The following is a 24,568-nucleotide window of genomic DNA, read 5'->3' as shown; positions in this document are numbered from 1 at the left end:
CGCAATGTGTCGATTCCACAGCGATGAAACAGGCACTGCGTCAGAGTCAAAGCAGTGTGTCGCAGACTTTGATGATGCGGAGCTCGAACCTCGCGTGGTGGTGGTGGTGGTGGTGGTGGTGGTGGTGGTGGTGGTGGTGGTGGTGGTGGTGGTGGTGGTTCTTCTGACGCTCTGAGACGGAAAGATGGGGCCTGTGTTGTGAGCCATGGTCGATGGGTCAACCGGGAACCACACTCCTGGGCAGGCAGCGGCAATGAGTTGTTTGCAGTGATGTGTCTGTTCAGAATGAAGTTAGGAGTCTATGTATGGATTTTCTTCTTGAGAACACCAGACCTCACTCCCAATGGCAACGGAACTGGATTTGGCACCACATGGCAAGACAGCAATATCAGCAGAATAGCCCAGTAACTAACAGATGAAGTCTTAGATGACCATGAAACTTCGAAACAGGAGGCAAGCTCAACTCAAGTCTTGGAGAACCTTGGAAGCAGGATGTAGAAAGCTAAGTCCAGTCCTTTCACTCCCATGACAGAAGCAGCTGGCTAACACAGCAAAGCAGACCACAAAGTAGCAGTCCCTCCTGACAGCTATTCAGCTCTTCTTCCTGGCAGCATGTCCTTAACCAGAGGTGTTTCGTGTATATGGGGTCATATCTCCAGTACTTCTATCCATTTTAGCTTTTGGAGTAGGCAAACTACGAAGGACAGTCTTTCTGGTCCAGAAGACCCTGCCTTTCCTTGCCCTGGCTCCAGACACAATACGGGTGGTGGAGACTTCTTTGTGTGAGGATAGGCACAGCCCAATTTGGGTGTCAATATCAACTCCTCCCACCACTCTAGCCCAGGAAGACCCATCAACCTCCTGATGGGCCATCAGGATATGCAGGACACACCGCAGTTCCCTTTGTGTGATTGTCCAGTGTGACTGCACAAACAGCCCAATTGTCAACCTAACCCAGATGTGTATTCAGAGACAGGCAGAGGCACAGAATGGCTGAAGTAAGAAAATGCCAACTTTTAAAAAGTGGCATTTTCAGACCTGCAATTTGAAAACCAACTTCACCAACAGCTGTCTTTTTTGGTTGTTCACCAGAGACCCCCAAACTCCAATTTTCTATCAGCTCCAAAATGGAAGATACACTTGTCAGATGTTACAAGGCAGCTCCAATGCTAACCTATGGTAAAGGTAGGTCTTGCAGTCGTGAAAAACTAAATGAGCAGTATTTCACTACAGTACATGTCCTACCTTTTAAATACACTGCCCCCGCCGATCGGGGTACCTTGGGCCTACCTTAGAGGTACCTTACATGCAATAAAAGGGAAGGTTTGGGCATGGCAAGTGGGTGCATCTGCCAGGTCGAAATGGCAGATTAAAAATGCACCCACATTGCAGTGGCAGGTCAGAGACATGTTTGCAAGGCTACTCGTGTGGGTGGCACAATCAGTGCTGTAGGCCCACTAGGAGCCTTTGATTTACAGGCCTTGGGCAAGCCTGGTGCACTGTAATACAGAATTACTTAGCAAATCAAATATGCCAGTTATGGAGAAACCAAACGCCATTACATTTTAGACATTGAACACTTGCCCTTTAGCACTGGCCAGCATTGGTGAAGTGCTCAGATTCCTAAAGCCAGCAAAAACAAAAATCAGCACATAGTCAAAAGCAAGAGGTCAGAGGCAAAAAGACAGGGAAAACCAAGCCAAAAGATGCCAGATCTAACAAGTACACATTAGGAAGGTGATGACCAAGTTAATATGACCCTGGAGCATGATAAAGGGAGAGGGTGGAAACAAATGTCACAAGCCTTTCAAGAAATGCTTTACAACTGGTGATTTAAACAAAGAGGGCTGATCCAGCAATTTCAAAAAAGCCAAAAGAGCCGTCAGGTATTCCTTGACTGTGCCCAAAGCAAGGTCATTCTGGGCTAAGAACAACATAAAAACCAACACTTCGCATAGCTTGGCTTGAAGTGGATCAATCGATCAAGTACTGCACAAAATCACAAACTAGTCCCTTCGGCATGGCTTTAAACGATTTTGCAGAGGGAAGCATGGCTACCAAGATGACAGCTACAATCTCAGCAGGGAGGTTGAATGCAGTCAGTTGTCTCAGCAAAGTTTATATAGACCCAGGAGCAGGACCCTGCCTTGTTGCTGCAACAAAAGAGCCTCCCATTGCAGGAGCCTGATCAGTGGACAGGTGCTCATGCCTAGGAGTTCTGGATACCACAGTCTCTGTGCCAATACGGTGCTAGAAGGATGACTTGGACAAGTTTGTTCCTGATCTTATTTAGAAAAGGTATTAAAGGAAAGGCGTATAGGAGTCTAGGGTTCCACTCTAGGAGGAACGAATCTCAGGGAGAGGGAGAAAGAGAGAGAGGGAGAAAGAAAGAGAGGGAGGTAGAGGGAGGGAGGGAGAAAGAGCGAGAGAGAAAAGTGCCTTACAAAGTCTGATACGCAGAAGTGCTAACACTTTGCATTCTCAGTGGTGGCAAAAAGATAAAGTCAAGCAAGGTTCTCCCTATTCAAGGAAGAGACCTTACACAGCCTTTCGATGTAACTGCCACTCATGATCTGCTAGGCATCAGCACCTGAGTTTATCTGTTCTGGCGTTTAAAGTTTGAAAGGTGGTGTACCACCACACCAGAAAAATCCCCTTGTCTTCCAAAAATGTTCAGAGGCGCAGTGCCTTATGGCACAAGGTCCACAAACCCACCTTACCCTGTTTGTTACAATACCACATGACAGTGGTGTTGTCAGTGAGAACCTGCATCAGCCTCCGATGCACGGCAGAAAGGACTTCAAAATCAAGCAGATGGCCCACAACTCCATCATGTTGATGATGAGCTCGGAGTGAGCCAGAGACCGGATGATCTGGATCTTCACATCTCCCAAGTGCTGCTCCAAACCAGAAGCGGTACATCGGTCACTACTGTTACCCTTGGGTGGTCTAGGGGAGGGGTCTGCCACTGACCAAATCGCAGTTCAGCATCTACCACTGCATGACTGTTGCAATTTCCTCTGAAATCTGGAGGAGGTCTGAGAAGTCCCCATGATGCTGTGCCCACTGGAACTTCAGATTGCACTGCATGGCCTGCATATGCCATAAGGCGTGCTTGCCCAACAGGATGCAAAAGGCCTTAAGTCCCAGCAGCCTCAGTTATCTCCACTGAAATCCAAGACAGAGGTTAAACAATCAGTATCTTAACCCGAATGTCCTGGACTCTCCGCTCCAAGGTGAATGCACAAAAATGCACCATGTACAGAATGGCTTTGATGAAGGGGAGTGTCTATGAAACAGTGAGGTGTGTCTTCGTCATGTCTATTGAGAGCCGAAATGATTTTAGGAGGTTACCCGTAGTCTAGAGGTGTGTGAGACTTCCTGGGGTGAACCTGCCTTTAGCAACCAGTTGTTGAGGTTGGGGAAGGACTTTCACCCCTAACCTCTGAATATATGCTGCAATCACTGCCATCACTTTAGTTAACACCTGAGTGGCACTGGTGAGGCCAAAAGGGAGCACAGTGCACAGGAAATGCTCCTGCTTACCGCAAACTGACGGTAATCCTGCAGGAGGGGGGCGGGAGTGTAGGAATAAGCACCCGGCAGGTAAAGTGCTACCATCCAGTCTCTAGCGTCTACGGCACACAACACATAGGCCATGCCAGCATCTTGAATTTATCTTTCTGCAGGATGGTAGTGCGAGGATGGAGGTCTAAAATAGGATGAAGGCGCGCCTAAGGCGAAGCCCGTCTGCGCCCGGACATCGCCAGACATGCTGTCGGTGTTTTGGAAGATAGGCTATGTTACTCAGGGGGAGACCTTCAGGCTATTAGGAAATAGGTCAGTCCCTGTAGGAGCTTGTTATGGAATTCTGTAGAGTGCCCGTTCTGCTGCATAAAATGTCAATACAATTCTAGTTCGACTACTTTTTCCCTTTCAGCCCCAACTCCCTCTAGGCATTCTATTACACTTTTAAGTCTCAACTGCCGTCCTTAGCAAAGCACTTTGTGATGTGTATGATCTTCTGCAGGGTGAATCTCCGGACACTCTTTTTTTCACTGAGACTTGGATTTATCTGACATGGTGGCTGAACCAGGTCTGGCACTTCCTCAAGGCTTTAGTATTCTAACCCTCGATAGAGAAACGAGAGGTGGCGGCGCAGTTATTTTTAAATCCTGCTACACCTGTACCTTCGTTAAAATGGACTTGGCTGGGTGTGAGTTCGCACGTTTTGGCATTTCCTTTAACACCAACTACACTTTGTCTGGAGTGTTGGTGTATCGCCCTCCTGGACCATCTAAAGAGTTTAGGGCAGCACTTGCTGATGCAGTTAACGCTCTGGCCATGAGATCTACTAATTTTAGTGTTCTTGGTGACCTGAATCTACACTTGGAGAGCTCTCTAGATGTCGAAACGGGCAGTTTTCTAGCTGATCTTGCTGCTTGTCACTTGCTTAAACTGGTCACTGGCACCACTATTCTCCAGGCCATTTGTTAGACCCAGTGTTCTCCAATCTCTCTGCCCTCACAGTCAACGCCCCCATACCGATGAGCTGTTCTGATCATCATTTGATATCGATGACCCTCTCTTTTCCTCCTTTTCCCAAAACTCTATGTTTTTTGTAAAGTTGTTTATAATTGTTTCTTCAGGCTGACAGTATCACTGTCCCGATGATGAACCTAGTTATTCTATGAATGGGTTCGAAACGCCGTCTACCTTTAAAACACCGTGCATACAAAAATTTTATTAATATGTGTTACAGTTGTTTCTACTTATCATGCTTGTCCTACCATGTACAATTGAGAACAAGCGACCTTTTCTGTTTCGCCGGACTGTTTTTTTTTTTTTTTAATGTAAACTGCCACTTTGTCACTCTTTGTCCATTACTGTAATTCTCGGATACTATCCGACTGGATAGAATATATAGAATTGATTCCGTTCTATATTTATTGTTTATGCTTAATTTTTTCCTACAGCAAGGAACACTGTTTTCCTTAAAACTGATACCCTAGATCCTTGGTTACCTTATAGGGTCCCCTTGTCTTTAAGGAAAGTAATCAGGAACAGCGGCAATCCTGCTAAAAGTATTTTTACTATACTCAACAATCTTAAAACCGGAGGATCACCATCAGCGCCCTTGGTCACATCTGATCAACAGTGTGAGGATCTTGCCACCTTCTTTATCGAGAAGGTAGAAAGCATCTACAAGACATTCCCCCAATTTTGGGTAATTCAGACTCTACTCTGAGACCTCCCACTACCTGTACTCTCTCTCTGTCTTTCCATCGATCTCTCAGGAGAAATTGCATAGGCTCTGCAGCAGGATTAAATTGGGTTCTCCTACAGATCCGCTTAAGCCTGGTCAACCTCTGAAATCCTTGCTTCTGCTTATTACAGCCAGCTGATTAATACGTCCCTGTCTAGGGGAGCTGTTCAAAGGGCTTGGAAATACACCAGGGTGATCCCTTTGCTAAAAACACCTTCTTAGGACCCCACCAAACCAGAGAACTTTCGTCCCATCACTCTCCTGCTGTGGGTGTCCAAGATTATTGAAGCCTATACTAACTCCATCCTGCAGAATTTCTGGAAAAAAACACCTTGCTTGATGCCTCTCAGATTGGTTTTCGTTCTGGCCTCAGCACGGAGTCTGCTCTCCTAGCTGTAACCAAACATCTGTGGGCAGCTTTAGATGCCGGACGAATACACGCAGGAGGCTTTTCAGTTCCGGAGCGATCTCACAGCTGTTGCGGAGTGGTTGTCAGCTAACTGTCACCAGCTCAATGCTAGCAAATCTGAGATCTTGCTGGTGGGGAAAGATCGTGAGCTGTGGAGCAAACGTTGGTGGCCACCGTCTTAGGGATGTGCACCCACCCCGATACAGGTGGAAAAAAATCTGGATGTATGATTCAGCCCTCACTTTTCAGGTCCATACCAAAAAAGTTGTGGGCACCTGTTTTGGTCTGATGCTGTTAGGATTTTTTGACCCTGCCACCCGTCAGGTGATCATCCAGGCTACCATCATGTTTCGGCTAGATTATGCCAATTCTTTGTACCTGGGGGCTAATGAGGCTGAAATCTTATGGCTCCAGAGGGTTAAAAATGTGGCTGCCAGAACTCTTTTGGGCCTTTCCAGAATATGTTCCACGTCCAACGCCATTCGCCGAATCCACTGGCTTCCGGTGACTAGGCGTATCGAGTTTAAATCTCTCTGTACAGCTTTTAAAATGATGAATTCTTCTTCACAGAGTATCCTGGCAAACCTGATTTCTACCTACATTCCTGCTCGCCACCTTCGTTCCATGGGCCAGCACCTGGCAATCGTTCCTCGGGTGAGGCAGGTGCCCTTAGGCAGATGGTCCTTTCGACTCCTAGCAGCCAAGCTCTGGAATTCTATCCCAGCACACATCTGATGTCTGGATAACTATCTGATCTTTCGTAAGGCTATTAAAACGTACCTTTCCCTCTAATCTAGGTTCTGCTTTTCCTGCAGCCCTCATTCTTTATGTCGTCTAGCGCTGGGACGAACCTTTGCTGGGGCAGCTATGCGCTTCATAAATTTTAATACAATACAATACAATTAATACAAGTCCTCCTCCTGCATCAGAAAGTAGCATGAGTAACATTAACCACAGCCGCCTTCTTAAGCTGCCACCCTATCAAAGACTCCTTTGGCCACAAGAGCCTGCACTTCCTGCTCAAAAAGTGGCAAATGGTCTTCCGTCAGCTGTTATGAGGATGGTAGAAAGTGCAGCTGGGTGACCAGAAATGGTGTAACCCCGAGGAACAATTTGTAGGACCCTCTTGTCCGAAGTTATCGGCTTCCACATTTGCAGAGAATTTAATGGCAATAGTGGAAATCCCTACGATAACCAAGGATAGGGCAAGACTGTTAATCCAGCTGATGTGGCGGGTGTTTAGACCTAAGGAGCTTGCGTGACCCTGCAATCCTTAAAACGCCCAAGGGCTAAATCTGCCTTCTCACCAAAAAGGTGAGAGCTATCTAAGGGCATGTCCATTAACATGGACTGAATGGTGCCAAAAAAACCATAAACCTCATCCTGTGGACCACTAGCCATGGCTAGGCAAACTGTGTAGGCAATCTGTGGTGTCCAATCCACAGCAGATGGTAAATCTACCTGCGTAACGGTCATCCAGGATAGCCACGTTTTCAGAAACACCAGGTAAGGCTTATGCAATAAAATCCCTAAGGGCGTCAGTTTTACACACTGAGAGGCAGCTGACGCTAACAAAGCGCAGTGCAAAACTTACAGAAGACAACATGCACTTCCTGAAGGTTTGGATACATTTTGACTCCCTATCTGGAGAAGTGGTAGGGAAAGCATTAGGATTTATCTCGTTTTTTAAAACCTGCATGACTAGGCTCTCAGGCTTGGGGGGTGTGGGGTCAAAAAGACCAGATCCCAAAAGGCTGGACATTGAGGCTGCACTATCTGCCTGTTCAGTGGACGTCTGGCACAGGCTTTACCCAAACCCAAAGAAGACTGACTGTGAAGGCTTCATTAAACAGAAGCAGTGGCGTCACTAGGGTTGTTGTCACCCGGTGCGGGTAACTCATGGTGTCACCCCCTCACAACTTACCGGATGGACCAACTCACCCTCTGCCTGCACCATGTCCCCTCTGTCTGCACCATCACTCCCTCTGTCCGCACAATCTCCCCTCCACCTAAACAATTTCACCCCCTGCCTGCACCATCTTTCCCTCAGCCTACACCATCTCACCCTTTGCCTGTACCATCTCCTCTCTGCCTGCACCATCCCCCCTCTGGTCGTACCATCTCTCCCTGTGTCCACACCATCGCCCCTCCACCGGGACCATCTCTCCCTCCGCCTGCACCATCTCTCCCTCTGCCTGCACCATCTCTCCTTCTGCCTGCACCATATCCTCTCTGCCTGCACCATCTCTCCCTCTGCCTCCACCATCTCCCCTCCGCCTGCACCATATATCCCTCTGCCTGTACCATCTCTCCTTCCGCCTGCACCATCTCTCCCTCCACCTGCACCATCTCTCCCTCTGCCTGCACCATCTCTCCCTCTGCCTGCAACATCTCACCCTCCACCTGCACCATCTCTCCCTCTGCCTGCACCATCTCCCTCTCTGCCTGCATTATCCCTCCCCCTCCGCCTGCACCCCGGGGCACTGCGAAACACAGCCGATATTACAGAAAGCGATTTCTTTTAACTACGGTATTACTTGGAATTTGTCATCTGTTTTTGTCTGTGGGAATTTCAATCTTGGGAGCTTTCTGGGAAATTTCAGTCCATTGTCTGCCTGAATTCCGTGACTAGCAATACCGAACCCTCTCATTTCAAGTAACCTCTTCCGTTCCCAGAAAACTGTTTTTATACCCGAGCAGTGTTTTTCTTTGACTTATATATGCCCAATCAGTTTAGCACCTCGATCTCTGCACTGCGATAATTTTTTTTTGTGCTTGCTTGTGGTGTTTTTCACGTGATGGTTTGAAAGTGAATTGCTTTCATTTACATCATTAAGCTCCTGCCGGCCGCAGACTGAGCTGTGTTACATACACAGCCTAACCAGATGGATGGTGTCACCCCATGTCAGGGTGTCACCCGGTGCGGTCCGCACCCCCGCACCCCCCTAGTGACGCCACTGAACAGGAGCACCAGCTCAGTATTTGTTTGCCCTCCTTAAGGACCTTAGCCTTTATCTTCATAGTTGGAAACTGAAGGTTGAGAACCTGGGTTGCACTTTGCATGAAAATTGCAAAGGTGGAGCTGTCTTTCATAGCAGGGTACAGGGGCGAAATCTGCCCAGTGTCTGGACAAGGGTGCAGGCCACTGGCGCCCTGATGGTCCTCGTACCAGTTGGCATCGTATATGGTTGGGAAAATGTATCCCCAGCATTATAGGCATCATTGTCAGAATACATTCCAAATAAAATATGCAGAGCTTAAGCCCTACCTAGAGGCAAGGAGGGTTGCCCAAAAGCTGTGGCCTAGGAGGATCAGTGAGAAGCATCAGTCAAGGTCAAGGAGCTACCACTCGGAGTTGGAAAGCATAAAAGAGTGCACTTTGTTATCCAGTGTCAGCATCTGGTCCAGGGTCAGCTGTCAGTCGTGGCACTAGGGTCAAAGTCGGCAATGGAGACAGTGCAGAGGGAGGACACGATGGCAGAGTCCTAGGTGGAGGTTCTCACAGTTCTTTAGGGCCTGAAGGCGTGCTGGAGGGAGCCAGTAATGTGAAAAAGAGCATGGCTTAATGGAATTTGTCAAATTGCTGAGGCATTGCCAACAGCCTCGGCAATTTGGGATGCTCCGGTATGAGGAACCGCTTCAGGAGAGAAAATGAGCGGATATTGATACTCTCACAACTGCTACTGTATTTCGAGAGTGGTGGGAAGGAGCACAGTTCTGCTTGGACTTTTTATAATATGTCTTCAACGCACCAGAAGACTTAGACCGTAAGGATGATCAGCCGTGGTAACAACTTCGAGATCAGAATCAGGACCTTCACTTTGGCCAATCATATTGTGGAGTTTTTCAGTAGTTGGCGATGTAGCGCTCCACATCACAGTCCCCCAATCGCCTTATGATTCAGTCACTGTAGGTCTTGGAGTAATGTTCCAAGCCCAGGCACCAAAAGCACACCTAATGGAGGTCTGTCACAGACATTTGCTTGCAACAGTACCTAACGATTTAAACCCTGTAGTCTTGGGAGGAGACATTTTCTATGGATCTGTGTCTGATGGCATGGAAAAAAAGGAACTGTTGCAGCAAACGGCACCTATATGCAGTTCAGTGCATCACTTCTGGGGCGAACAGCATAGGGTCGGAGCCACAGGACCACAGGACGCCACCTACCAGCACACAGAGGTACAGCTAAAATGTTTCAGAATCCAGTCTGATGCCTGGGGAATATTCACAATGTAAGGAATCTGCTGTTAGAAATCTATCAGAATGTCTTCAAGTCATAAATCATCTATCTTTGTGCCTACTCTGTCCCCGCAAAGGTGACAGAGTCCTCTCTACTTGACAGGTGAATATGGCTAAACTCTGCTCCTTTGCCTGGACCATCATATACTGCAGCAACTGCTGTGTTTCTCTTTTTCAGAGTTTTAGATTTAAAGTGAGTGCTGGCCTTGTAGGTATTTGACTTATGGTCAGTTGGTATGCAGAGATTAAAGAGTTTGTGACCATCTGTTTGAGCAAATGTTTGGTGACACTTCGATAAAACTTAAAACAAGTGTTTTCCTTGTCCCCTATAGTGAAGGTCCCGAAGGCATGTAAGAATCATACCAAAAAGCTAAACATATATTATCTGACCCTCTTAAGTTCAAGCTCCTAAAACAAGCTGATCTTCTCAGGGATACCTCCATTCTCAGAAAGGTTCAAGCTCCTAAAACAAGCTGATCTTCTCAGGGATACCTCCATTCTCAGAAAGGTGCGTCCTCTCCTACATATAATCTTGATATTATAACAATATTTTTTGCTTCTGAAATCAAATCTTGAAATAAATCCTGAAGATGAAGTTAACACACAAGGGCAGTGTTGGCCTACACTCCACAAAACAGACTTTGCCAATAATCGATGCACAAAAGAAAACACTTTAAGACACTCAAAATATTTCAAAACCATAAACACCTGATGGAGGGATAATGCAAAGCATGTGAATCTAAACGAGGTACAAACTGTGTAAGCAGATGTGCACAGACTTTGACCATGCTCTACAAGCTCTGGGTAAAAGGCCTAGCACAAGCTGCATGATGAGCCAGACCCGGAGTGAACAGTAAAGGTTCTACATAGTCTTTGCCATGCATAGTTGCACTGTGAGTTTTCTTCAGTGTTTTAAAATGTTCTCATGATTTGTAAAACTAAAATAAAGCAAGGATATTGAGTTTATCCAAAAAAAATGCAGGTCTTCCAACGAATTTGCAGATCTGAGACCTGAAACTGGGTAGGCAAGCTGCAGAGAAAACAGTTGGATTCTTTAATTATTTTGTTTCATTCGGGCAGTATTTGCCTCTCCGGAACCTCCCAGAATACACCTTTGGCAGCTTACGCCCATAGGCACTGTTGTGTGGCTATTGTTCATAAGACTGGCTTCAGTGCTTGGCACCTTGTAATGGCTGCCGTAAAAAAATATTTCACTTACTTCCAGCCAATCAGATTGTCCAGATCGTTAAATCCTCCAAGGATACACAGGTAATACAATGAACAAAGGAGTTAAAAAAATCTCCTTTTTCAGTGAGATCTTTTTCAAATGTATATAATCCTTGTAGGATCCAATTAACAGTACATATATACAAAACACTTTTCCCTTTAAACCCTCTGATGACCACTCATACCTTTTTGAACGCACATTTCTAAATAACAACTGAACAGATTTAACGCAAATAAGGCAAGGTGAAACTCTGGCTAAAGTTAATGTTTTATGAGAGTGAGTTTTGTAAAACTTACCTTCCGTTGGTACCAGCATGGGTTTCTGTGCTTGGGTAGTTGTTCGGTCGCTTAGTTATTGATAGCACAGGACCTGGCACTGCCCCTCATCAAGCCATGCCCTGTCATTCACACTGAATGACGCTAGGCTTTGTTATTGGTTAACAGCTCTGATAGCAGGGTTCCATTAGACAATACATTCATGAGTGATGCAACTTTACGCTTTGACTCGTCTTCACAGAAGTACTAAACTCTTACCATGGACAGAGAGATTAGATTTACACATGGCAAGGACATGCAATTTACCATTAAAACTATCAAATAAGGTTTCAATGTACCTGCTGATTTTGGATCCTCCATTCGTTGTCTGATCTGTGAAGTTAAACTTTGAATCAAAGAGTAAACTTTGTCACACGTTTTCACTGGATTTTTTATTACTTGCATAGATTTAATCAAAGACATGCTTCCAGTTGGAGTAAGCTGTAAATGGAAATAAAATAAAATAAAATAATGCATGAACTGTTTTTGATTAAATGCCTTTTTCTTATAACTTTTACATAAAGTGTTTATACACTGAGGTGTCATCATCCCCAACCCACAAATAGTACTAACCAGCAGCAATCTAAAGTGCCTAGCCCATGGTTCACATAGTCGCTGAAAGCATCTAAATTAGCGTGTTAACAGAAAGAGAGAGTATGGAGGATGAACTACTGTCCAGTGGCCAAAACTGACAATTAATCAGTGCTCAGATGCTACCAGAGATTAAACTAGCCAAAAAAAACTACTTTGAGGCCAACATTCTAAAGGCAGGTAATCATTCGAAAGACATTTTTTAAATTGTAAAATCTTTCTCTGCGCCCGAAGCGGGCTCCATCGAGTTACCGCCTTCTGAGGAATGGTGCGAGACGCTTACCTCAATCTTACAAGAAAAAATATTTTCTATCCAGGCCAGCCTCCCTCCACCTGTGTTACTTCAGGTCCTGTTTTAGAAAGGGGCAATGATCAGAGCACACCTTACCATTGCATACCCTCCCTCAGTGACCAGTTCCTTAAACCTCTTTGATTCTCTTTGGGCCTTAAACGGCCTTAAGTCGGGTTCTCCGTTGGACCACGCCCGCTTCTAGTCCTGGGAGTGGAAGCCATAAATCCATCTATGAACCAGCTATTGAATTCCTCCCTTTCATCTGCCACGGTTCCTTTTAAATGGAAACAAGCAAAGGCCATTCCTTTGTTAAAAAAGGCGAAGGCTAACCCTTCGGATCCTGCCAACTATAGACACATCTCTCTTCTCCCGGCCTTTCCTAAAATCTTGGAGAAACATGTTAATCAGCAACTATACTCCTTCCTTGAAATGTACTGCCTACTTCATCCTAGCCAGTCTGGTTTTCGACCTTATCATGATATGGAAACTGCCCTTTTGGAGGTAGCCGACTCCATTCGGCTGAGCCTGCAGGCAGGTGAGAGAGAACTGTTGGTCTTGTTAGACTTATCGTCCGCTTTCGACACGTTCTCACACCATATCCTTCTGTCTCGGCTCCACATTATTGACATCAGGGATCAAGCCTGGAAATGGATGGCATCCTTCCTTGAGGGGATGGGGGGAGGTCTGGTGCCATCCTTACTCTGCCGCCACGCGCTAGTTGAAGATTGGGCTCCCGCAAGGTTCGGCTTTGAGACCGACCCTGTCTAACAACTACCTCACACCCCTTGCCACGCTGGCAGACTCACTGGGGGCTAAAATTGTGACGTACGTCAATGACATGCAGCTGTTATTTACATGGAAGAATAAGCAGCCATATCCTGGGTTGTCTATCAGTGCCTGCCTTTCGGCGGTTTGGGTGGATGGCTGTGAATCAGCTGAAATGTAATGCCAGGAAGACAGAGTTTCTCTTCTTTAGCAAGGGTGCTAAGACACCGCTGCAAGTCTCTTGGCCAGCTGACGCACCAGCCCCCATGGCGAACAACAACTCAGAGGTGAAAAATCAGGGGTTCTTAATTGACAACCAGCTGCTTTTACGTGCCCAAGTCAATGCGGTGGTGAGCACCTATTTTTTCCGGCTACATCTCTTGCGAAAATGTTTTTTTTTTCTATCAAGGGCGCCAGACAACAGGTAACTCAAGCCCCGATTAAATCCCGGTTGGACTATGGGAATGGTCTCTATCTTGGCATGCCTAGCTATCTGCTGGACAGACTTCAGCTTGTTCAGAATGCAGCTGCCCCGTACCATCTTTGAGCTTCCACGGAAAGCGCATGTGTCCCACTTTCTGAGGAGCGTTCATTGGCTCCCAGTAAGGAAAAGAGTAATCTTCAAGACCTTACTCGTTACCCAGAAAGCCCTGTATGGGACCGGGCCAGAGTTTCTCAAACGGAAAATCGTATTCAATACCCCACGTAGAACTCTCCGTTCTTCTGACCTACTGCAATCAAATACCCCCAAGTTAGAAAGTCGAGGACAGGGGACAAGGCTCTCTCTTACCTTGCAAAAACCAAAGGGGATGATGGACGGAGCGTTGACAATACAAACACTCACCCCCAGTCAACTGATCTGGGTTTAATCCATCACCGCCACTCCGCCACCCCAGTTCAGACATGGCCATATGCAAATCAGTCTGACCCTGTGCCTCATGGGAACAGTCCAGCCTGAACTGCCAAGCCATGTCTTCCCTGGACCGGAATCAAGCTTCCCAGGACCAGTTTCTGGCATTACAGCCGTCTTCAGACGGGCTTGCTTGAATCCAGTGGCAAAGTGAGCAAGGGACTCACGTCTGAGCATACCATGCCAACTTAGGGCGAACAAAGAAAAACCAAAGGGGATGATGAACGGATCGTTGACATTACAAACACTCACCCATAGTCAACTGATCTGGGTTTAATCCATCACTTTTCTTTAGTTTACTCCGCTGCCCCAGTTCAGACATGGCCATATGCAAATCAGTCTGACCCTGTGCCTCATGGGAACAGTCCAGCCTGAACTGCCAAGCCATGACTTCCCTGGACCGGAATCAAGCTTCCCAGGACCGGTTTCTGGCATTACAGCCGTCTTCAGCCGGGCTTCCTTGAATCCTGTGGCGAAGTGAGCAAGGGACTCAGATCTGAGCATACCCTGCCAACTTAGGGCGAACAAAGAAAAACCAAAGGGGATGATGGACGGAGTGTTGACAATACAAACACTCACCCCCAGTCAACTGATCTGGGTTTAATCCATCACCGTTCTTTAGCTCACTCAGCCACATAAGTGGGACCTTGAACATGCTGAATTAAATCGGTGCTGTTCATCACTATCAATAAGTACAGCTGTGTCAGCGTCAGTAGTTGTTTCTAAATAAAAGTTAAAATCACCAAGAATGGTGAATGAATCGGAGCAGAGTCCATCCTCTAACATGGTTCCGACCGTGGTTAGAAACGTGTTCCTAGGTCCTGGTGATATATACAGTAAAATTACCTTGAAGGAATAATTAAGGGAAAAGCGAAAGCTAAAGGAAACTGCATTGCATGCTGAATTAGAAGCTGTTTGAAAGGCAGCATTTAAGGATCTATGATAAATTGCTCCTAATCCCCCACCCCTCTTAATGGGCCTATTCTGGGTGTGGCATAGGAAACCGGGTGTTGTGGCTTTAACCAGATCGGGCCCTGAGGCGTTTATGTTGTGATCCTCCATAAGTACTGCACACTCTGTGCTATGTTTTACTAGCGATCTAGCCTTTAGCAGTAGACATCGTAATGGGTTTGCATTGGGCCTCTCAGTATTTGCCAGTTTCTGGAACCTGTTGGCCAATAATTGGGAAATAAACTAGATTTCTTTCTTTTGGTGTACTTTTCATTACCAAGTTCGTGATCTTATAAATGTTCTTTATTCCCCTTAGTGTCACCTCCGGTAAACAATCCAGTGTGAGCACTTCATTTATGTCCTACTATATTGAGGCCATGTGGTTTGCCTTGATGAGGACGGCTTGTACCAGTACCCTTGGGAGGAACAATTGAAGGCATAGTCTTATAGCCCGTAGCTCCATGATATGGTGTCTCCTCTGTGTCTAACCTGAAGCCTCTAGTTGTTAGTTTCTGCAAATGGGCTCCCCAACCCTACATTGATGCATTATAACTTAGAAATGTATTTTCCTCAATCTGCAAGGACTTAGTGTCTGCGTAACCCAAACCCCTCCACCATAGGTTGCTGCAGATGGGGCATTTGCCTTGAAAGTTGAGACTATCTCTTTAATGGGTCAGATGCTTAGTTTACTGCAAAATCTGAAAACTCCCTCGTAGGCTCTGTTTATCTGCAGCCTGGCATTGAGTACATGGTCTGTTCAGGAGGCTTTGGAGATGAATAACAACTCAAATAGCAAAATGCTGTTACCTATACAATCTGGACCCGTCAGACAAAAAGATCTTACATTCTTGGGTATTTTCCCTCAGCCAATTATGAAAGTTTGTACTTATTGATTATTGATTTCCTAGATGCCATAAAATCTGCAAAGGAATCCAATAATCTCTGGAGTTGACCGCAGCCCTTGAAATAAGGACAGCATAGTCTGCATGAAGGAGTACAGGTACCGAGTGACCAGCAACCATTGGAGCATCAGTCTGCAAGGCCTGTAAAGTGTCATTGAGCCTGTTTATAAATAAAGAGGTAGGCAGTACACATCCCTGGCGGATGCCTCACCTAATTCTAAAAGGAGGTGTTAACTCCCCCATTTGGGCCAAACCACACTTTTGCTGAGAGGTTCTCATATAAGTGTGGAAGAAAGCAAACTATCTCTGAGGCAGCCCCATAAGTGAGCAGTATGTGCCATAAAAGTGAGTGGACTACTAAATCGAATGCACTAGAAAGATCGGCGAAAGACAGATGGAACGATCCTGCTTTGACTCTTGTATACTTCCTAATCGGGAGTTCAAGGTTTAGGCATTGCTCCACTGTCTCAAGTGACTTCCTGAATCCATACTGAGCTTTAGACAAGATGGAATTAGTTACTGCCAAGTCCTCTAAGCTCTTTAAACAACCTTCCACATGAGTTTTGTCAAGGAGGAAAAATGAGATGGTAGCACTTTAGATCTGCTTTATTGTCCTTCTTAAATTTGGGCACCATAACCGACTTAGCCCAGGAAGAAGGGAAATTACCCCTACCTGCTTTATTAAAAATGTGTGTACGTATTGGGGCCTACATTTCAATCAAACCTAGGAATGCGTCCACCGGTACCTCATCAGGTCCACGGGGATTTTTCTTTAACACACTTATCCAATGAGTCAAGAACTTCATCCAGGGTAACTACCAGACACAAACTACTAGAGGGGTTCACATTAAACTTAGATGATACCAATAAGGATGGAGTCGCTTCCTTAGTGTTTATTTGAGCAAAAATACCCCCTAAGTGACCGACCCAAGCCTGCGGGGGAACGAAAGATGTTAAGACAGGACCACGGCTGGACTTGAAAAAAGGAGTATTTCCTGTACTCCAGAACAGTGAGGTATTGTTGGTTTTTGCAGGCTGTTCCAAATTTGCCCATAATCTTCCTAGAACTCAGGACATCATTGCACAAGTTACTACTTGTGTAACATTAGTTAGTGATAGATTCCTTACCTTAGAATATCCCCAGGTGTCAGACTGGATCCAGAAAGTTTTTCGTCAGCAGTACGTCTGCGTGTCGGTAGGTGGCATTATACCGGCTCCGCGTCCACTGAGATGACGTCACAGAGACTACTTAGGCACCACCCATGTGCACTGACGTCAGTCTATACACGACTTTCAGCGCCAGGGACACAGAGCCATGCAAGAAACTGACCACTGATGCCATAAAACTAGGGCCCTGAAAGGGATGACCTTAACCCTAGAAATCAGTTCGCAGAACGGGGAGGATGGGTGGGGGTGGTAAGGATCCGGTCACTAACTAATGTCTCTTACAGATATATTGTTACACAATTAGTAACTTGTGCATCTGAAAGAGACATGTTAGTGCTAGATTCCTTACCTTAGCTATACCAACCACGGTGGTGGGTCTGCAAACAAGATTACACCGGAAAAACACGGAGAACACAACGGCAAAATAAGCCATCTCTCTGGACTTGACTGTCAAGACAATAATGCTTGGTAAACGTGTGCAGCGAGGCCCACATAGCTGCCTGACAAATGTCCTGCAAGGCAACGCCGCGTCCCAAAGCAGTAGTGGCTGCCATTGCCCGGGTAGAATGGGCACGTAGCCCCACAGGAGGCTCCTTCTTTGCCAACGAGTAACATGCTTTTATGCACAGAACAACCCACTGAGAGATGGTGCGCTTGTGCACGGCCCGACCTTTTTTGGCGCCCACGTAGCCAACAAAGAGTTGGCCATCCACCCGGAACTGTTGTGTGCGCTTCAGATAGAACGAGAGCGCACGTTTTGGGTCCAGACGGTGGAGCCTCTCTTCCTCTTTTAAATGATGCGGATGTGGAAAGAAGGTGGGCAAAGTGATGGTCTGCCCGATGTGGAAGGGCATGACAACCATTGGGAAGAAAGAAGGATGGGTCCTTAAAACCGCGTTGTTCGGATGAACAGAAGGAAAGGAGGTTTGGAAGAAAGAGCCTGGAGCTCACTCACTCTTCTGGCAGAGGTGATAGCTACCAGGAAAGCCATCTTGTGAGTGAGAAGACGTAAAGGATAGTTATGAAGGGGCTCGAAGGAAGCGCACATCGGATATGTCAAGACAAGGTCTAAGTCCCATTGAGGCATTATGAACGGCACATGAGGAAAAGTGTGCATAATGCCTTTCAGGAAACGGTTAACAACCGGGCACTGAGGACCGTTATCTGCTGCTGCAACAGAAGATCCTCTCGAAGAGGCAGTCGGATCAGGGGATCGACCGCCATGCTGAGTGGCTCGGGATACCAGTATCTTCATGCGCAATCCAGAGCCACAAGGATGACTTGGGCGCGGTCGCGCCGAATCTTCTTGAGCACTCTGGGCAGAAGTGGTATAGGCAGAAAGGTGTACAATAGACCACAACTCCACTAGCGGCGAAAAGCGCCACCGAGCGAGTGCCGCCTTGGACATTCCAACGCGCAGAATTGATGACATTGCGCGTTCTCTTCAGTGGTGAATAGATCTAACCAAGGCTCTCCCCAATGCCGAAAGAGACCTTGGGCCATTCCGAGTTCAGATGCTATTCGTGATCCATCAAGCACCAATGGCTGAGTTCGTCCACCCTGGCGTTCAGAGAACCTGCCAGGTGTTGAACCACCAAGGTAATGCTTTGATGTTCCAGCCATGTCCAGAGGCGCAGAGCCTCCTGACATAGGGTTCAGGACCCCACCCCGCCCTGTTTGTTGCAATACCACATGGGGCTGGTGTTGTCCTTAAACACCTACACTACACTATCCCAGACAGAGGGAAGGAATGTTTTCAGTGCAAGTCGGATCACCCGAAGCTCCAAAAGGTTGATGGGGAGCCGGGACTCCCCCTGAGACCAGAGGCCTCTGACCTCAGCTTCTCCCAAGAGGCCTCCCCATCCCAGGAGGGAGGCATCTATCACCACTGTGTGCTTCGGTTGGGGAAGGAAGAGGGATCTGAGATTGACACAATCGCGATTTGTGAGCCAACCACTGCAATTGTCGTGCAGTGCCCTCCGAGATCTGGACATGATCGGACAGGTCGCCCTGACGCTGCGCCCACTGGAACTTCAGGTCCCACTGCAGAGCCCGCATATGCCATCTGGCATGTTGCACTTGCAGGATGCAGGAGGCCATCAGGCCCAGGAGGCTGAGGGTCATGCTGACTGAAACCCAGGATAGAGGCCGACAGATCAGAATCATAGCCTGAATATCCCAGACTCGCTGCTCGGATAAACCCGAAACTGCGTCAAATCCAGAACCGCTTCGATGAAGGGTAGCTTCTGAGAGAGACTCAGGTGCGACTTCGGCACGTTGATTGAGAACCTCAGCCAGTGCAGGAGGTTGGCCGTAGTCTGAAGGTGCGTGACGACTGTCTGGGGCGAGCCCGCCTTCAACAACCAGTCGTCGAGGTAGGGGAAGATTGACACCCGTGACTTGCGCAGACAAGCAGCGACCACCTCCATCACTTTGGTGAACACCCGAGGGACAGTGGTAAGGCCGAAGGGGAGCACGGCAAAATGAAAATGCTCCTGGCCTACCGTGAAACGCAGGACGGTGATGTGAAAATATGCGTCCTGCAAGTCCAACGTCTCCAGGGTTGAGGGCAGCCAAGACCTGAGCCAGAGTCAACATCTTGAACTTTTCCTTCCGGAGGGAGTGATTGACGTTCCTGAGGCCCAAGATGGGGCGCAAGCCCCCTTTGTCCTTCTTGGGGACAAGAAAGTAGTGGGAATAACAACCATGTCCAACTTCTGGCCCAGGAACGCGCTTCAATGGCCCCTTTGGCTAAGAGGGCCAGGACTTTCTGTTGGAGAAGGGCGAAATGATCCCCCTACATGCGGTGGACCTGAGGTGGCATGGCTGAGGGGTGGGGGAGTTGGGGGGGAGGGGGACTGGAAGGGGAGCGAGTAACCCCTCCGGACAAGATGCAGCTCCCACTTGTCAGAAGTGACAGAGCGCCAGTGGGGAAGGTGATGCCGAATCCTGCACCCCAAAGCTCGGACTAGGAAGGCTTTGAGGCGGATGCTGCGGAAGCGGAGGTGGACTGACCGCCCGCTGGCCCCCTGTGCGCCACAGCGGCCTCCACGCCCACAGCCGCGGTGAGTCTGGTCCTGCGCAGGCTTCTGACTGAACGAGCGAGCAGGGGCGCCCCTTCCCTGGCCACAAAAGGAACGAAAGGTAGACCTGGCTGGGCGCGTGGTGGAGAGACCCCAGGACTTGGCCGCAGCCAAGAGTCCTTGAAATGCTCCAGAGCACTATCCACCTTATCGACAAACAAAGCGATACAAAAGGGGATGATGGACGGAGCGTTTGAGCAAATCAAACACTCAACCCCAGTCAACTGATCTGGGTTTAATCCATCACCATTCTTTAGCTCACTCAGCCACCCCAGTTCTGACTTGGCCATATGCAAATCAGTCTGACCCTGTGCCTCATGGGAACAACCCAGCCCGAACTGCCAAGCCATGTCTTCCCTGGACCGGAAACAAGCATCCTGGGACCGGTTTCGGATTCATAATCCTCATCAGCAGGCTATCTTGAATCCAGTGGCCAAGTGAGCAAGGGACTCGCGTCTGAGCATACCCTGCCAACTTGGGGCAAACAAAGCGATACAAAAGGGGATGATGGACGGAGCGTTTGAGCAAATCAAACACTCAACCCCAGTCAACTGATCTGGGTTTAATCCATCGCCATTCTTTAGTTCACTCAGCCACCCCGGTTCAGACATGGCCATATGCAAATCAGTCTGACCCTGTGCCTCATGGGAACAGTCCAGCCCGAACTGCCAAGCCATGTCTTCCTTGGACCGGAAACAAGCATCCTGGGACCGGTTTCAGATTCATAATCCTCATCAGCCAGGCTATCTTGAATCCAGTGGCCAAGTGAGCAAGGGACTCACGTCTGAGCATACCCTGCCAACTTGGGGCAAACAAAGCGATACAAAAGGGGATGATGGACGGAGCGTTTGAGAAATTCAAACACTCAACCCCAGTCAACTGATCTGGGTTTAATCCATCACCATTCTTTAGCTCACTCAGCCACCCCAGTTCAGACATGGGCATATGCAAATCAGTCTGACCCTGTGCCTCATGGGAACAGTCCAGCCCGAACTGCCAAGCCATGTCTTCCCTGGACCGGAAACAAGCATCCTGGGACCGGTTGCGGATTCATAATCTTCATCAGCCAGGCTATCTTGAATCCAGTGGCCAAGTGAGCAAGTGATGGTTATCGACAAACAGGCGAGTACCATCAAAAGGCATGTCCTTGAGGGAGCTCTGGACATCCCCGAAAATCCAGTGGACCACAGCCAGGCATGGCGACGCAGGGCCACTTTTGTGGAGATCGCTCTCTCCAAGGAGTCTGCTGTGTCCAGGCCACACCGAATGGCAAACTTTGCAGCATCTTTTACCTCCGCAACAGCCTGGGAAAGTAAAGCCTGAACCTCTTCCGGACACTGGGGCAGTGTCTGTGCCACCGTGTCCCACACAGCGTGAGAGTAGCGGCCCAACAGGCATGCAGTGTTGACTGACCTTAGCCCCAAGCTGGCAGAGGAAAATAACCTCTTGCCAAACTGCTCCCGCTTTTTCGATTCCTTATCCGGCAGGGCAGTAGGGTACGCACTTTGAGAGGTGAAAACCTGGATGACCAGGCTCTCCGGAGTAGGATGATTGGTAAGAAATGCCAGGTCACCCGGTGCCGGGCGATGATGCCTGGCCACGTTCTTATCCACAGGAACCCCTGTGGCTGGCCTAGACCAGATGCCCATCAGAACATCCGTCAAGGCTTCCTTAAACGGGAGCAGAGGTTCCATAGAACGCGCCGCCGACTGAAGCACCTCAGTAAGGAGGTTGGTCTTATGGGTGACAGTAGGCAGCTCTATGGAGCACCATTGTATACGTAGCGCCCTCCTCCATGATTGTGGGAGGGGAGCGGACTCGCACTGCCATGCAAGAGGGTCTTCCGACCCCTCCCAGTCATCCCCCTCCTCCACGGCCCGTGGTACAGGTGGCAGCGGCAGGGGAGGCACAGGGGAAAACAGGGTGCTCCAAAGGCGACAGGAACGGAGCAAAATTGCCCGGAAAGTCAGACAAGGGTGGAGGTGGGACGAACGGAACCCATGGCGGTGCTGGGAACAGAAACGCCGGGGGCGCCTTGCGCCGGAGGACCCCAAGGTACCAGAGCCGGAGCCCCCGCGGAGGACCTTGCGGGGCTGGAGCTGGCAGCGGTGCCGACTGCGGCATGCAAGGGCCCTCAAAAGGGACAGCGGGGCCCAAAGGCGCGCCGGCGGTAGCCCTAGGCCTGAAAAGGCGGCCCTTGGCAGCAAGAAACTCTTGCACCTGGGCCGGAGTCGCCAACGGACCCGGATAAGGTGGGTAGGCCGCGGGACTCACAGGCTCCAACGGAGCCGCAGGGGGCGAACCCCTGGCCCCCTCGTCCGGAGACAGATGAGGGGACGCCGGAGAGCAATCACGCTTCTTCAACTTCTTTTTAAGACGTCGCTTACCTGTTTCCGAGGGCGAAGACTTGGACCCCGAGGAGCGATGGTGATGGCTCCGCGGTCAGTCCCTCGACCAACCCCTGGACCTCAAACGGTGCGGAGATGACTGGCCATGGCTCCGAAGGCTTTGCGGGAGCGGTCCCGAAAGCTACTGGAAGCCCGGCAGACAGTCGGAACATTACCAGGAGTCATGGTCGCGCTCCAAACAGTAGAGTCAAACGCCAAGGGGGTTTGCCACCGGCACCATACGGCAACAGGCCCCGCAGGATTTAAATCCAGGCATCCCTACATGGCACCAGGAGTTGAGGACTCAAAGTAGTAGAGACAAAAAGCCTCAAAAAAGTTAGTCAAAATGTGACTAGGGTACGTGCTTTAACCTGATCTGCGCTTGCTGGAGTGGAAAAAGAAAGAACTGACGTGCATGGGTGGCGCCTGAGTAGTCTCCGTGACGTCATCTCGGCGCTTACGATGCCAGCAACGGACACAGAGCAGCGCAATGCCGATGAGCAGGGGTACTGCTGACTAAAAAACTTTCCGGATCCAGTCTGATGCCTTGAGATATTCTAAGGGAAGTAATCAATCCTTAATGTGTTTCTTTCAGATATGTGGTTTCCTTAGCTGTGTAACAAGGGTGTAATTTCTTTGAACCCGATGCAGGACAGCCCTTAGCTTTCTTGAGATTTGAGTGCATTCATGATAAAAATCAATCCTGTCCAGGGGGTTGCCCTGACGTTACCAGGCAGACCAAGAGAGAGGTAAGCGTCATGGAGATCTCCTCAAAGGCTGAAACCAAGATTTCTTAGCTAACTTTTCATCACTACATGAAAATGGGCTTGATCGTCCAGAGGGTTGGGGATTTTCCTTCCTCCTTAGACAACATGTAATGTTTTCATTGCTCTCCATAGCCATGCTTAGTATCTTTATGGGTCCTGACCTTCTTCCTCCATATAGGAAAGCTTGTTGGAATCCATAAAATCTTGCTCACTCTTGTCCTTCGGAATCGGGGGGAAAAATTGTCAGGGAAAAATTCCACAGAGGTGTCTCAAGAACTGCAGGAGGAGGAGGTGGCACAGGTACTTATGGCGGTAGTGGTAGCATAGTAGTGTTGGCAGTGGGACAGCAAATGGTTGTCCAAAGTTAGGATGAGGAAGTACTTTTGAAAAGCTGCAGTGCTGTTATGAACCCAACATGTCCTCTTGCTCCTTAGAAAGATTTCGAGGAACATATCATGATGAGGACGTTTAGTTGCAAAGGTTTGTGGCTGACATTCATAATCTTGGGATTCGTCCTCTTCCTCAAAAGTCTCCTCCTCATAATACATCTAATTGCACAAACTCTATGGATTATTCAGAAACCCCCTAAAATAGCGTCCTGTGAGAAGGATGACTGGGAATGGGCTGCTGCTGAGGAAATTATTATGAAAATGGTTAGAACAGACAAACACGCTGAAGGTTTACATGATTGGTCAGAAATGATGAATGTCAGGAGGGATGTCTGGAGGGATGGATGGAGGAGATATCTGTTCATAAAATCTCCAAAGTAAAGCTGGTGGCACTGTTTGACCGGAGGTCTTCAATATGGTTAGTTCTTTGTAAATTGTATACTGTTGCTATGGAATGTGATGATTGTCAAAGATCATTTAATGTACACTGTTGCAGTTATGTATATTTTTCCCCATATGAAAAACTTCCAAATAAAATGTTTAAAAATAAAATTGTGCAAGGCTATATGCCATATCAGAGTTCTCCTGGTAACTGGCACCTGCCTCAAATTCAGAATACAAGACAAAACTTGGTAGATGTGCTATCGCTTTTAATGGTGAAAAGGGTACTGGAATGGAGATGTCAGTCATCTACGGTGTCGAAGTCGAGGTTGTAGGCCTCAATGCTGGTTTATCCATCAGTGGTGAAGGAAGTCTTGCAGTCAATGAGACTTGGGTCCTGGGCTTTAAGATTCCATTGCTGATGAGGATTTTCTTGTAGGCATGGATCTCTTTATTGCCTTTTGACAAGGTCTTCATAACAGGAATTAGTGGTGATGTTGTGAACTATATGGTTGTCAACAATGGTT

The 24,568-nt window shown here is 48.1% G+C and overlaps 1 protein-coding gene across 17 annotated transcripts in view; it reads right to left on the bottom strand.

Moving 5' to 3' along the window:
* PPIP5K2 (diphosphoinositol pentakisphosphate kinase 2) overlaps positions 1-24,568 on the bottom strand; it is a 1,400,407-nt gene that overhangs the window by 669,418 nt on the left and 706,421 nt on the right. For all 17 annotated transcript variants that reach the window (XM_086960990.1, XM_086960983.1, XM_086960987.1 and 14 more), the window contains exon 18: positions 11,756-11,897. In XM_086960990.1, coding sequence (XP_086817116.1) covers positions 11,756-11,897 — 142 coding nt within the window. The remainder of the gene's footprint in view (positions 1-11,755; positions 11,898-24,568) is intronic.

Source organism: Lissotriton vulgaris, chromosome 3_1, assembly GCF_964263255.1.
Source record: "Lissotriton vulgaris chromosome 3_1, aLisVul1.2, whole genome shotgun sequence".
In the NCBI taxonomy this organism is placed as follows: domain Eukaryota; kingdom Metazoa; phylum Chordata; class Amphibia; order Caudata; family Salamandridae; genus Lissotriton; species Lissotriton vulgaris.
The sequence above is the reverse complement of the archived record's forward strand: the minus strand, read 5'-3'. Positions and strand labels throughout refer to the sequence as shown.